The 15,689-nt window shown below is 37.8% G+C and overlaps 1 protein-coding gene across 2 annotated transcripts in view; it reads left to right on the top strand.

Annotated features, from left to right (window-relative positions):
* Positions 1 to 15,689, top strand: part of radil2b (Ras association and DIL domains 2b) — a 39,200-nt gene that overhangs the window by 14,219 nt on the left and 9,292 nt on the right. Inside the window, exons 6-10 of one of the 2 annotated variants that reach the window (XM_077245700.1) lie at positions 2,511 to 2,548; positions 2,634 to 2,821; positions 4,333 to 4,445; positions 14,260 to 14,479; positions 15,075 to 15,247. In XM_077245700.1, the coding sequence (XP_077101815.1) occupies positions 2,511 to 2,548; positions 2,634 to 2,821; positions 4,333 to 4,445; positions 14,260 to 14,479; positions 15,075 to 15,247 (732 nt within the window). The remainder of the gene's footprint in view (positions 1 to 2,510; positions 2,549 to 2,633; positions 2,822 to 4,332; positions 4,446 to 14,259; positions 14,480 to 15,074; positions 15,248 to 15,689) is intronic. The other variant, XM_077245701.1, reaches the window with a different exon arrangement.

Below are 15,689 nucleotides of genomic sequence, written 5' to 3'. Positions count from 1 at the left end.
CACACAGCGCTACAGCGAACACACAGCACTACAGCGAACACACAGCACTATACAGCGAACACACAGCGCTACAGCGAACACACAGCACTATACAGCGAACACACAGCACTATACAGCGAACACACAGCACTATGCAGCGAACACACAGCACTATACAGCGAACACACAGCGCTACAGCGAACACACAGCACTATGCAGCGAACACACAGCACTATACAGCGAACACACAGCACTACAGCGAACACACAGCACTACAGTGAACACACAGCACTATACAGTGAACACACAGCACTATACAGCGAACACACAGCACTACAGCGAACACACAGCACTATACAGCGAACACACAGCACTATACAGCGAACACACAGCGCTACAGCGAACACACAGCGCTACAGCGAACACACAGCACTATACAGCGAACACACAGCACTACAGCGAACACACAGCACTACAGCGAACACACAGCACTATACAGTGAACACACAGCACTATACAGCGAACACACAGCGCTACAGCGAACACACAGCACTTTACAGCGAACACACAGCGCTACAGCGAACACACAGCGCTACAGCGAACACACAGCGCTACAGCGAACACACAGCGCTACAGCGAACACACAGCGCTACAGCGAACACACAGCGCTACAGCGAACACACAGCGCTTTACAGCGAACACACAGCACTTTACAGCGAACACACAGCACTACAGCGAACACACAGCGCTACAGCGAACACACAGCGCTACAGCGAACACACAGCGCTACAGCGAACACACAGCGCTTTACAGAAAACACACAGCGCTACAGCGAACACACAGCGCTACAGCGAACACACAGCGCTACAGCGAACACACAGCGCTACAGCGAACACACAGCGCTACAGCGAACACACAGCGCTACAGCGAACACACAGCGCTACAACGAACACACAGCACTACAGCGAACACACAGCGCTACAGCGAACACACAGCGCTACAGCGAAACACACAGCGCTACAGCGAACACACAGCGCTACAGCGAACACACAGCGCTTTACAGCGAACACACAGCACTTTACAGCGAACACACAGCACTACAGCGAACACACAGCGCTACAGCGAACACACAGCGCTACAGCGGACACACAGCACTATACAGCGAACACACAGCGCTACAGCGAACACACAGCACTACAGCGAACACACAGCGCTACAGCGAACACACAGCGCTACAGCGAACACACAGCACTACAGCGAACACACAGCGCTACAGCGAACACACAGCGCTACAGCGAACACACAGCGCTACAGCGAACACACAGCGCTACAGCGAACACACAGCGCTACAGGGAACACACAGCGCTACAGCGAACACACAGCGCTACAGCGAACACACAGCGCTACAGCGAACACACAGCACTACAGCGAACACACAGCGCTACAGCGAACACACAGCGCTACAGCGAACACACAGCGCTACAGCGAACACACAGCGCTACAGCGAACACACAGCGCTACAGGGAACACACAGCGCTACAGCGAACACACAGCGCTACAGCGAACACACAGCGCTACAGCGAACACACAGCACTACAGCGAACACACAGCGCTACAGCGAACACACAGCGCTACAGCGAACACACAGCACTACAGCGAACACACAGCACTACAGCGAACACACAGCACTATACAGCGAACACACAGCGCTACAGCGAACACACAGCACTACAGCGAACACACAGCACTACAGCGAACACACAGCACTATACAGCGAACACACAGCGCTACAGCGAACACACAGCACTACAGCGAACACACAGCACTACAGCGAACACACAGCGCTACAGCGAACACACAGCGCTACAGCGAACACACAGCACTACAGCGAACACACAGCGCTACAGCGAACACACAGCACTACAGCGAACACACAGCGCTACAGCGAACACACAGCGCTACAGCGAACACACAGCGCTACAGCGAACACACAGCGCTACAGCGAACACACAGCGCTACAGCGAACACACAGCGCTACAGCGAACACACAGCACTACAGCGAACACACAGCGCTACAGCGAACACACAGCGCTACAGCGAACACACAGCACTACAGCGAACACACAGCGCTACAGCGAACACACAGCACTACAGCGAACACACAGCGCTACAGCGAACACACAGCGCTTTTTTTTTTTAATCAGGCTCTCAAAAATGAAACAAAAAAGTTTGATAAGATTTATCAAGATTTATCAGGTTATCGGCTTTCAAATATGAAGGATTATCGGTATCGGCCAAAATGTTCATATCGGTGCATTCTTTAGTGTAATGAATTACTTTTATGGTGCTTTTTCATTCTTTATGAAACATAAAGGCTTCGGTTCTCATTGTAACTGCTTGGAAAAGTCTTCACATTTCTCCTTTTGTGTTTTAAAAATGGATTCGAGCTACAAGAGGGTCAGAAAATGAGTAAAATGCAAGATTCATCACGTTATAAAATGTTGTTGTGTATCTTTTATACCTTAATACAGAAAAAGGCGAAAGAACTTGCAGCGTTGCAGCCTAAAATGTAAGAACAGGAACTTATTTCTCATCAATTCATAACCAGAGGAATTAAGATTCAGTATCTCAGGCACAAATTACATTAAACCCAGATTCTCTGGCTCTTGTGACGCAAGCAGACGTGATTCAGAAGCAGAAGACCGGCTGATGCGGGGTCTGGAGCCGCTGGTCCTGTGGATGGCCAACTCCATCGAGATCCTTCACTTCATCCACCGGGATCTTCCTCGTCTTCTGCATGGGATCTCTCAGGAGGAGGAGGAGGAGGAGGAAGACTGCATTGGTAGAGTTCAAAATCAAATGTGTTCTTATGTGAATAATGTGATGTGTCCGTTAGGGCTGCACGATTAATCGCCATTTCCATGTCATCACACTTGGCTTATCGTGATTGTGAAATGGTAAAGTGTGTGATTGTTAGTTGTGCGCAGCTCGTCAGTGATGATCGTCTGTAAACGCGGCTCACTCTGAAAGCTCTGAGTTTGAGTCGCTTATAGTGTGGATTTGAAAAAGCAACAAACATCAAACATCTTTCCAGACATGAGAAGCATTTATGAACCTCTTGACCAACAAAAGACATTTAATAACACGCTTTTGCTCCAGACTCACTTCATCAGGACAGCTGAGCTCCTCCTCCTGTGAGATGATGAGCTTCTGACACAGAATAATGCAGTCGAGTGTTTATTACTCATGTTTCATCAATCAAAGCGTTTCAATCTTCTGTTTATTCAGAGACAGAGAGTGTGATGACCATAGAGATATCCTGGAGTGATGTGTGTTATCATACTCCTGCAGCGGGACATGTGTGGTGTGTGTGTGTGTGTGTGTGTGTGTGTGTGTGTGTGTGTGTGTGTGTGTGTGTGTGTGTGTGTGTGTGTGTGTGTGTGTGTGTGTGTGTGTGTGTGTGTGTGTGTGTGTGTGTGTGTGTGTTTGTGTGAGACGCCCTCTGGTGTTCAGAGGGATGTGTGTGTGTGTGTGTGTGTGTGTGTGTGTGTGTGTGTGTGTGTGTGTGTGTGTGTGTGTGTGTGTGTGTGTGTGTGTGTGTGTGTGTGTGTGAGAGGTGTTGAGATGGAGCATAAATAAAGTCTTAAATGGACGTAAAGAGTTGTGAGAGAATGAGACGCGTGTGAGATCCGAGTCTCTGTCAGCAGCGGCTGCTCTTAAAGGGACAGCAGCCACTAATTTTGTGTGTTAGAGGTTAATAAAGTTAATAAAAGAATCTCCCTGCTCTTGACTAAAGAACTTTTGTAGCTTTAACAAGGATTAGTCTATATGTATAATTTTATGCAGTTCAGACTGTTTGATAACTTTATTCAATTTATGTATTGTAATAGCAAATTGAACTTTATTTAATTTATGTGAGGATTGTTGAAGATCACTTAAATTAAAAGTTGTTATATTTTTTGAAGCCTAATAAATGTTTTTAGAAAAATGATGGCTTTCAATAATGTTGAAAGGCTATTATTAAAGTTTAAAATGGGGGGGGGGGGGCAGTGGTGGTTCATTGAGACATCAGTAGCTGTAATAATATCAGTAACGCTGGTCTTCATTCATAAAACAGTATTAAACAAGTATTAAACTGTGTTTATGTTGTTTCTACATTAATTTGGAGATTAACTGGGAAATTGTTCAATTATAAATTGTATTAAAAACATATAAACGTGTTTTTAATCTCGAATAATCACAGAAAAATGTGTGATTAATAGAGTTAATTTTTTTAATTGATTGACAGCGCTAGAATAATGTGATGTGTCGGTTCAGATTCAATGGCTTTGCATGTTTCTGGTTGTATTGTAGCGGTTCTGGAGCTTCGGCTGTCGTCGGTGCGGTCGGCCAGCGAAGAGGCCATGACGGTTCTGGAGGAGGTTCTTATGTTCACCTTCCAGCAGTGTGTCTATTATCTCACCAAGGTCAGCACATCTTCGTACTTAAAGAAGACAGTTCAACCAAAATTGATTATTCTGTCGCCATTTTTTCAAAATCTGTTTGTGCAAGTGTTTTTTTGTCCATACAATGAAAGTTAATGGGGTCCAATGTTGTTTTGGGTGAACTATCCATTTTAGTTAACCTGTTAAAGTCCCCCTGTGGTGAAAATCCAGCTTTTATTGTTGTTTAAATATGCTTTCAGACAAACCATGTGTAAATTCGTGTAAAGTCGACAGCATTTCTGAGTATTTTCTCCTTGTAGAAGGAGTTTCACCGCACTCACGATGAACAAGGTGCCAGAAAGGCAAGACTAGAAAACTCAAAAAATAAATAAACTGTCCGCACACTTGAATCCTTAAAGCAAATTTAATTCCCACGCTAGATGCCCTGAGGATGGTCTGTTGACCGAAAGCTTGGTAATTAAATTTGCTTTAAGGATTCAAGTGTGCGGACAGTTTATTTATTGATTGAGTATTTTCTCCTTAAAACTGCAGTGAACCAAAGACAGTCTCAAAAACACGGTTTGAAATCCCTGGTGTTTCTGACGTCACAAACTTCCTTGTAACCAATCAGATCAACGTGTGATCGTCAACGAGTGGATCTCTGAGTGAGTGAGTGAGTGAGTGGAGGCGGGGCTCATTTGCATATTCATAGAACCACACATACTAAATGAGGCAAGGGTGTCGAGTTACATTCAAGATATTTTAAGACATGAAGACATTTTTTTAGAGGAAAAAACATTTAAATTTGTCATTTTGGTGATCAAAGATGAGTTTTAAGGGATAACATTATTGACTACAGGGGGACTTTAAGCAGACTAGACGATTGGAGTCAGATTTCAATTAAATATTATAAGGTAAATTTAAAAAAAATACTTAACATGCGCAGATGAATTGTTTACATTAAGATCTACAATATGCGTTTGGAAAATAGATAGGGTGAGTTGTAATTTCATGCAGGTTTGAGTGGATTCTGTCCTTAATGTCAATGCAGTGAAAATAGGGTCACCATCTTTCATTACACCACAAAAGCGTTTGTTACATATAATCGACTCGATGATATTACAGATTGTACATAAGAACAATAATCAGACTCTATCTTTAGGCAAAAGAGCGCTGTAAGCATGTCTCAGTGTGGCTGTCTGTGATGAATAACTCATTATCAGGAAGTCAGGTTAGCAGGCCTACAAAAACACTGGCCTTGTGAATGTGGTTGAACGCAGAATCGATCTCAAGCGCTTCCAGATGTCTTGCTTGCATGTGACCTCGATGAACCTTCTTGGCTTGTGAATATGAACGAATCTACTGTATAATACATGTGTGAGGTCTTCATATCTATTTCACCAGTGGTCTTAGACTTTTAGACCCCACTGTATTCAGATTATCACAGAAGTACTGGGATAAAAGTTTATTGTTCAGATATAAACACTGATGTCCACGGTAGTGATCAAAATAGTGTAAATCACCTTTTGAAAGTAACTTGACACTTTAAATAAAGATTGTATCAGTTATATCGTTACACCAGTAGGTGGCGACAAGTGACTGTTAAAAATGTGTTTTTGAATCATTCATTCAAGAGATTCATTCAAAAACGCTGATTCATCCAGTAATGAAACATTTGATGTCTTTATGAGTTATTGAATCATTCATTCAAGAGATTCATTTAAAAACGCTGATTCATCCAGTAATGAAACATTTGATGTCTTTATGAGTTATTGAATCGGTCATTTAATAGATTTGTTCAAAATCACGGATTCATCCAATAATTAAACATTTGATGTCTTTATGAGTTATTGAATCGTTCATTCAAGAGATTCATTTAAAAACGCTGATTCATCCAGTAATGAAACATTTGATGTCTTTATGAGTTATTGAATCGGTCATTTAATAGATTTGTTCAAAATCACGGATTCATCCAATAATTAAACATTTGATGTCTTTATGAGTTATTGAATCGTTCATTCAAGAGATTCGTTCAAAAACGCTGATTCATCCAGTAATGAAACATTTGATGTCTTTATGAGTTATTGAATCATTCATTCAAGAGATTCATTTAAAAACGCTGATTCATCCAGTAATGAAACATTTGATGTCTTTATGAGTTATTGAATCGGTCATTTAATAGATTTGTTCAAAATCACGGATTCATCCAATAATTAAACATTTGATGTCTTTATGAGTTATTGAATCATTCATTCAAGAGATTCGTTCAAAAACGCAGATTCATCCAGTAATGAAACAAGTGAAGGCTTTATGAGTGAGTCATTGAATCATTTATTCAAGAGAATCATTAAAAAAACTGATTTATCCAGTAATGAAACAAGTGAAGGATTTATGAGTGAGTCATTGAATCATTAATTCAAGAGAATTGTTCAAAACGCTGATTCATCCACTAATGAAACAAGTGAAGGATTTATGAGTGAGTCATTGAATCATTCATTCAAGAGAATCGTTCAAAACGCTGAGTCTTCCAGTTTTGAAACAATTGAACGATTTATTAAGTAATTTTTATTAAGTCTTTATTTAGTCATTGAATAATTCACTAAAAAAATAAATGGTAAAATATTGCTCTATATCGGAATTAATTTATCGTATTTTTATATGTTCTCTTTTAATTTTAATTGTATTTAAAGTTATGTGTTTTGATATTTTTATTTAATATATCTATACAACGTAGTTTAGTACATCAATTTAAACTATATGAAAGTGAAAATAAGTGTTGCCTTGGCTACTATAGCTGAAAAAAAATAAGTTTAGTTTTTTTTTTAATATTTATTTTGTTTCAACTAACAAAAGTTTTTTCATGGTTTTAGTTTTAGCTTGCTATTAGAACCTTCTCATGACCGTTGGCAGATTTATAGTCAAATCCCGGCAGAATCTGTTGGTTTCAGTGGCAGTTTTTGTGTGCATCAAACTGAAGTGGACAGAGTTGCATTGAGTCTGAGTTGTAGCGTAGAGTGTTATCAGAGTTTCTCTTCCCTCCGTGAGGCGAGTGCTGTCCGCTGATAACTCTCTTCCACTGAGTGACGGAGGGGAATTATAGAGAGTTTAGCATTTCTTCTGCTGAATGAGTCTTATGCTCTTATTTTGGATCAGCTTGTGCAAATATAAGCAGGAAACAGAGATAAACACAAGTTGTTTTGCACAGTTGGTTTGATATGATGTGCTTTTTTTTATTCAGCCAGCTCCAACTCCAACTATATATATTAGTTAACAACACTTAACTATTTTAAAGTCTCCCTGTACTCAATCATTTTATCCCTTAAAACTCATCTTTGTCACCAAACTGATATATGTCAACGTTTTTTCATCTCATGCCTTAAAATATCTTGAATGTAACTCGACACCCATGCCTCATTTAGTATACGTGGTTTTATGAATATGCAAATGAGCCCCGCCTCCACTCACTCACTCACTCAGAGATCCACTGGTTGACGATCACACGTTGATCTGATTGGTTACAAGGTAGTTTGTGACGTCAGAAACACCAGCGATTTCAAAGCGTGTTTTTGAGGCTTTCTTTGGTTCACTGCAGTTTTAAGGAGGAAATACTCAGCAATGCTGTCGACTTATGAATTTACTCATGGTTTGTCTTAAAGCATATTAAAAACACCACATAGACATATAAACAACATTAAACGCTGGATTTTCACCACAGGGGGACTTTAAAGAAATGCAAGTGTTGACCCATTTCATATTTATCTTCAAAACTATATACAAAACTTGTTAAAAGCTTTGGGATCAGTAAGAAAGTAATAGTTTTTTATTCAGCAAGGACACATTAATTTCCTCAAAAAGTGACAGTAAGACATTTATAATGTAACAAAATGCTGTGGTTTTGTGGATTTCCTATTCATCAAAGAATCCTGAAAAATAAAATATATCACACAAATCTGAAGCAGCTCAACCGTTTTCAACATTAATAATAATCATAAATGTTTCCTGAGTATCAAATCATCATATTATAGTGATTTCTGAAGGATCATGTGACACTGAAGACTGGAGTAATGATGCTGAAAATTCAGTTTTGATCACAGGAATAAATTACACTTTACTATATATTCACATAGAAACAGATATTTTAGATTGCAATAATATTTCAGTTTTTACTGTATTTTTTATCAAATAAATGCAGCCTCAGTGAGCGATTTAAAAATCGTACCGACCCCAAACTTTTAAATGATAGTGTACATATATAAACCCTTTAGCCTAAAGCCCTAAAATGATGAAATGCATCCTCAGTTATATTTTACAAGCTCGTTCCCACAGACTCTCCTTCAATGTTCAGACGTAATTTGGCAAAGCCCGGATTTAGGATTAATTTGTATTCTGCATGGGAAAATCCTCAAACGTCTCGCCCTTTAGGAAATTATAATTCATCTTTGTTCCAAGAGACTCTTTGAATGGCTGTGATTTGATTTAGTGCAATACATCGTCCAGCGGTTTGTGCTTTTCTGTGGAAACATAAAAAAATTAGGTTTATTGGAATGTGAACCGTATTTCTGGGCAATAGTGAATTGAAACAACGACCTTGAAATATTAATGCAAACATATTCAGTTTGTTTTTTCTCACTTTCTCATGTTTCACATCAAGTCGTTTGTTTGAATAATAAAGGCCAAACCCCATAATGATGGTAATCACAGGAACTTTTGTATTTATTTAATAAATTAACGTTATCCTTGACTAATTTCTATTCATTATAAAGATAATCACATTTAGCATGCAATAAAGTAAATCAAAAGGTTAGTCGTGGGAATTTTCCTTTGAGGACAATCGTTTGAGAAATATTTTTATTGATGTGCATTTATATTGAGAGTGGAAATGATTAAACTGTGGTTTGCACTGGTGGCACGAAGCATCCATTCTTCTGTAAATGACATTTTATACTTTAAAAGCTTGGCAAAATGTCCTTTCCTATGCGCACACAGTGCCAGGGCTCCATTATGAGGTCAATATTTTCAATAGGAAAATTGAATCAAAAACAAACACGAGGGGTTGGAAAGCAAACTGATGTTTTCCGACTACAATAACATGTTCTGTTTTCTGTTGAAGTTTTGTGAGGGATTGTCTCTCGCTGAGAAGGAAACAGCTGCTGGTCGGCTTAAACTAATAAAAGCACGTTTTGTTAGTGATTCCCTAGCCTGACGTCGTCATACTCAGATTCTAGTCAGAATGTGAGTCTGATACTGCTCCATTGGGCTGTGATTATGGGGTGTGTTTCATCCAAACCAGGAAAAAAAATGCCTCTGCAATGCCAATTGGATAGACCGAATCCTGTAGGAAGGACGGCAAAAACATCTTTCCGATCGACAAATGCCTTGGTGGCGGTTCTCTGTTCCTCTTTTAAAACGAATGCGCTGTTTATATCTTCTATAACAGACGCGATGGCTGAATCTACAGACACATCATTTCTCCAGCGGCAGCCATTCTGTGTTGTAAACGAATTCAACCCAAGCGCTCTTTGGTGACTCGGATTATGTTACTGTTGATCATCTGTCCATCATCGTATAAAGCCCGCCCTGACAATTTGATTGGTCCGAACTATTTTTGATCGGGCATAATACCTCCTCAACGGATCGAGCCTAAAAATGTTGTCTAGCATCTAGCATCCAGGCTAGTGATTCCCAGTGATAGACACAAAATATTCCCTTTGTATTCAGTCTGAAAAGTTAACGTTAGATGAAGAGAAATCTTTTCAACTGGATAGGATGTTTCAATATTTTAATAAAAAATCATATGAATCAGTTTTACAGAGAATATTGCCAGTCAGTAAAAGCTTCCATCTTTTTCCTTTTCTTACTGACTGGCAATATTGTCTGTAAAACTGATGCAATATAATAAAAAATGCTCAAAAGTTAAATTGAATATTACATTTCAATTAAAAAATGCTTAAAAGTTAAATCAAATATTACATTTAAATTAAAATAAATTAAATTATTTATTTTCATGTGCCATTGTTTAAACTATCATTTAAAAATTAGATTTGTCACACAATTAGATAGAAATGGGCCGTTTACACCAGGGACGATAACTATAACGATATAAAGATTTAGTTTTAAAAATCTTTCTAAATGTAAAGGAATATCAGTGCATTTAGTTGGAATCATTTGGAATCAAGGACACTGTTTGTGACGTCACAAACTACCTCGTAACCAATCAGATCAACGTGTGATCGTCAACGAGTGGATCTCTGAGTGAGTGAGTGAGTGGAGGCGGGGCTCATTTGCATATTCATAGAATCGCGCATACTAAATGAGGCAAGGGTGTCGCGTTACATTCAAGATATTTTAAGACATGAAAAAAATTCAAGGATAAAAACATCTTTTGGTGATCAAAGATGAGTTTTAAGGGATACAATTATTGATTATTGACTACAGGGGGATTTTAAACTAAGAAAAAAAATTTTTTCAGCCATGAAAAATTATATTCAGGGCATCCCTAATAAAAAATAATAAAACATTATTTCAAAAATTTGTCTTTTCACTGTAAAAATGTTTTCACAAAGCAGTGTGTTTTCTAGTTTTATTAATTTGTTAATATATAAATATGAATGTAGGCTAATTGTCAGCGCACTATGGTTTAAAAAAGGGAATTTGTTTACATTCGTTTACTCATCCGGCCCTCAACCTAAAATGAGTTTGACAACAAAATGAGTAAACAATGACTTAATTTTAATTTTAAAGTGAACTAATCCTTATAATATATTGTGAACTGACGACAATATGAGCGTTGAGAACTTTTATAGGTGAACCTCAGTTTTAGTTCCCAGATTAAAAGGGAAGCAGTTTGGTTGTAAGCCTCACTTTTTCCACTTTTTCCCTTTATGGTTTTGGGTGAATACTTTCTAAACTCACTGCCAAAGCGTACCGCGACTGCCAAGACCGTGTGAGTGTGTGAGACGCGGGTCTATACGTATGATGGTCAGATGTAGACTGGATTCAGCTGTCTGTCTGCACTACATTACTCTGAACAAACCCAGCATTGTGTTTCTCATACAGGATCCTTTCAGGGATTCTCTGACTCTATATCACTGCCACCGCCAGCTGGAGATGCATTTACATGCTTATTGCTGGAGTATGAAGTGCTGATAGAAACAGAGATGTCAGAAAATGTGTTTCATCCTCATCCACCCTGGTGGAAAAAAATATGCTAAGAATACTTGCAGCCACACTATTTCAGTATACTTCAAGTGTGCTATTTTGGAACGATTAATATATTTTAAATTAAATATAATGCTGTAAAGCATAACCTTAAGTGTATTTTTGTATACGCCTGTGTAGGGACTAATTACATGCTTTATTAGTGCTATTAAAGAGTACTTAATTTGTGTTACAAGTACATTACATTGAGTTTTTGAAACACACAAGCAATAAACCATAAGTGTATTATATTTGAGTATAAAGTATATGCTCAGTAATACCTTTGGCTTATTACAAATTGCACACTTTGTCTTCAATAACAAATGCACATTAATAAACAAATATTACTTTGTACAATATACTATTGTATACTATAATGTTTTACGAAAGTATACTTTCAATGCATTGTTACAATGATCATTACCAGCACACAGTTAAAAATATACCTAAAATATGTTTTTTAATAAAGTGCAAATAAATACACTTTTAAAAAATAAACAGAATTTTCATTTCAATTAAATTTTAGAAAATATATTGAAGTACAATTATTTTAAAGTGTGTTAAAAGTTGCATTGTGAAAATAGGTGAAAGCATGATGCTGATATACTTTTAATATATTTAAAGATAGTGACAAATTTTGTTAGTATATTTGCAATGTGTAATTGAAATAGGGAATATTTACATTTTATGCATTTGGCAGACACTTTTAAACATTGCATTTCAGGATACACATTTACATTCTTGTCAGTTCTTGCTTTCCCTGGGAATCGAACCCATGACCTTGGTGTTGCGAGCGCCAACGCTCTACTGTTTGAGCGACAGGAAGGATATATATATTAATATATTTCAAATACAACAAAGCTTTCCTTTTTTTTCACTAGGGCAGACAGTCAACATCTTTATTAGAGTCGTTTAGGGTCGTGAAGGGATTGATGCGAGAAGAAAAGAAAGAAAGCTTGTCGTTGTTTGGTCTTTCGGTCAGTGACCCTGAACCTCTGATGACGAAGACCAGAAGATGATGAAGACACGTAATCTTATCGCTGACAGTGAGATCATGTCTAACACTGAGCAGAGCTGGTGTTTGTTGGGTTGGAGGAACTTCTGTTGCTTTCTTTTCTGATAAGAACACTCTGGATTATCTTGTCTTTAAAGTCGTTGCCATGGTCTTTACTTCCCTATATTGTGTCGCATTTCCGAGTGAAACGCTTCAGGAACAAGAACGAATGTGGGCGGGGCTTGATTGTGTCTGTTGGGAATTGATTGGATGGTTGTGGTTTGCTATTGGCTGATGTCATGTGAGTGACAGGTTATAGCCCCGCCCACATCATCAGAGAAGAGAAGTTGCAAGAGGAACTTATTCTGATTCAAGATTATTAACACAATAATGATGTGCACCCATAAATCATTAATGATAATCACTGCAATATTCCATTAGAAAAATAAGAATTGTTGGTAACGCTTTATTTTACAGTGTTCCTGTTACATGTAATTACTGTAGTAATAACTATAAATGATGCATAATTACATGCAACTAACCCTAAACCATACCCTATAGTAAGTACATGTAGTTACTTAATATTACCCAGTACTTAAATGTATAGTTACAGTGAAACAAAGACACCTTAAAAATAAAGTGTTACCGGATTGTCCAATTTGATTTCATGGTGATTTATAAAGAGCTTTAACAATACATTATTATAATATAGTCAAATCAAATACAGCACAGGTTTTATAGAATCACATAATACATTAGTAACAGGGTTAGTATAGTTAACTACACTAAAAAAAAAGGCAATCAAATGATAACATCAAAATATGATTTAGCATCATCAACTAAAATCAGTAACTGAAAAAAGTAACTGAAACTAACTGAAATAACATAAAATATAAATAAAAAAACTTATTTTATTTAAGTTATTTTACTTCTCATTTTCATTTAGTTTAACTTGATGTAATAAAGTAGCAAAACATTCAAAACTATATATATATAAATTAGACACTACAAGGGATTAAATGTTGTGATGTCAAGGACTCCCAAAGGAAACTTATTTAAACTTGAGAAAATATTAACACAGCTATATATTTTCATGCATGAAATGTGAAAAATATATTTTGCAACATACATTAAAGAACAAAGAAAAACATTTAACTGGCCTTTATTTTGCATTGTATAAAAAGTATTACAATTACTTCAAATTATTAAAATATCAGGGGATAAAATTTAATTTGTATTTAGTCAACAGAGTATCGTTAAACTCAATATGAGAGCAGTCTTAGACACACAAACTTGAAGATAAACATTTTTAATAGTGATTCAAATGTATTTAAATAATGTTTTAACAATAAAAATAATTCCAAACCAACTTTTCAGAGGTGGACAAAAATGTAATTAAATTCAATTATATATATATATATATATATAGTAAAAAATACAATTAAAACAATAATATATATATATATATTAAAAAATAATAATAATATTAATAAAAAAATAAGAAGAAGAAATGTAAAAAATAATGAATTTTTTTAGATGAACATCTTTGACATCAACAGGTGTTTGGTGTCGTAGCTGTGTCTGTGTTGTGTCCATCATTATTCAGATGTAGTGTTTTCTCCTCTTCCTCTCAGTGTGTAACGATGACTGATGTGTGTTTGTCAGATGCTGTACCCGCTTCTGCCGGGCTTTCTGGACAGCGATGCGTTCTCAGAGAGCGGTACGCTGCATGTTCCCGAGGACATCAGGCGAGTCCTGCACATCTGCACACAAACACTGCGTTTACTCAGAGGCTTCCAGGTGCATCCGCAGATCCTACAGCAACTCTTCGCCTACATCTTCTTCTTCATCAACGCTCTGCTGTTCAACCTGCTGATGGAGAGAGGTGAGGCATGAGCTGTGTCCCAAACGCTCGTTCACTAATCGCTATATAGTGTCTGGCAGGGCTATTCCATTGGCGGCCCCTTTTCCTGGCGGTGCGGCTAAATTTAGTTAGATATGCGCTTGGCTGCAGTGGCGTCTGCATCTGTACGGCTATACGCACACTGTGTGTGTGTGTGTGTGTGTGTGTGTGTGAACCATCATCGCTCCGACTCACCTGAGAAACGTTTTCAGTCCAAATATTTCAACAGTTATTGGGCCCTTTTTTAACTGTCTAAGCGCATGGTCTCAATCTGGAAAAGTTCAGTTTGGGTGTGTCTGAGACGCTCCCGGTGTGTGTCGTGTTAGCGGCCCATAAGTTAATAACTAATGATCTTTGCAATGGAAGTGAATCAATCAAAAACTAACTTTATCTGGGCAATAACTTTATTCTAGAGCTGCTGTAAAGCCTAAACAATCTCTGTTACTGTAATCTCCTGTTATCACTGTAAAGCTGCTTTGAAACAGTCTATATTGTTAAAAGCGTTGTATAAATGAAGGAGACTTGACTTGATGTTCAGCAATGCTTCTGCTCATGTGACTCCTGCTCTCGTGTGAAGGGTCAGGCGGGACGTTTTTCCACTGGTCCCGTGGGGTCCAGATCAGGGCTAATCTGGACCTGCTGATGGACTGGGCTCACAGTGCCGGACTCGGGGATCTGGCTCACGCTTTTCTTCTCAAGATCTCCTCAGCTGTCAATCTCTTGGCCACGCCGAAAGAGAACCTCTTACAGGTGCTTGTTCTGTTCATTCCTGTAACAAATCCTTCCCTCGCGGGTCAAAATGACCCAAAACTCTACAAATATATATATATATGTTTTGTCCAGAAAGCTTATTTTATTTCATTTTGATTATATATTTTGGAGATTTTTTGTTATTTTTTATTTTATTTACCTTTACATTACTAGATTTGATCAATAAATGATCAATAAATAGTGATTTAAGCACATTCCTCACATTCTTTCAACTTTAATTCAAAATAACTCACAATTTCATGCCTAAACATTTTAATTCAGCTCAAAATATCTTACATTGGGTGTATTTGACTCCTTTAGAAATGAATGGGAGGTATGCATTCAGATACACATGTAGACATTATAAAATCATGTTTTGGTAAAGTTTTAGCATTGTTAATTTGAATTTTAAGGTTTTTCTATGTGAACTGAAACATTCCTC

This window comes from Siphateles boraxobius, unplaced genomic scaffold (assembly GCF_051911475.1).
Source record: "Siphateles boraxobius isolate OS27281-9 unplaced genomic scaffold, OSU_SipBor_1 103, whole genome shotgun sequence".
In the NCBI taxonomy this organism is placed as follows: domain Eukaryota; kingdom Metazoa; phylum Chordata; class Actinopteri; order Cypriniformes; family Leuciscidae; genus Siphateles; species Siphateles boraxobius.
The sequence above is the reverse complement of the archived record's forward strand: the minus strand, read 5'-3'. Positions and strand labels throughout refer to the sequence as shown.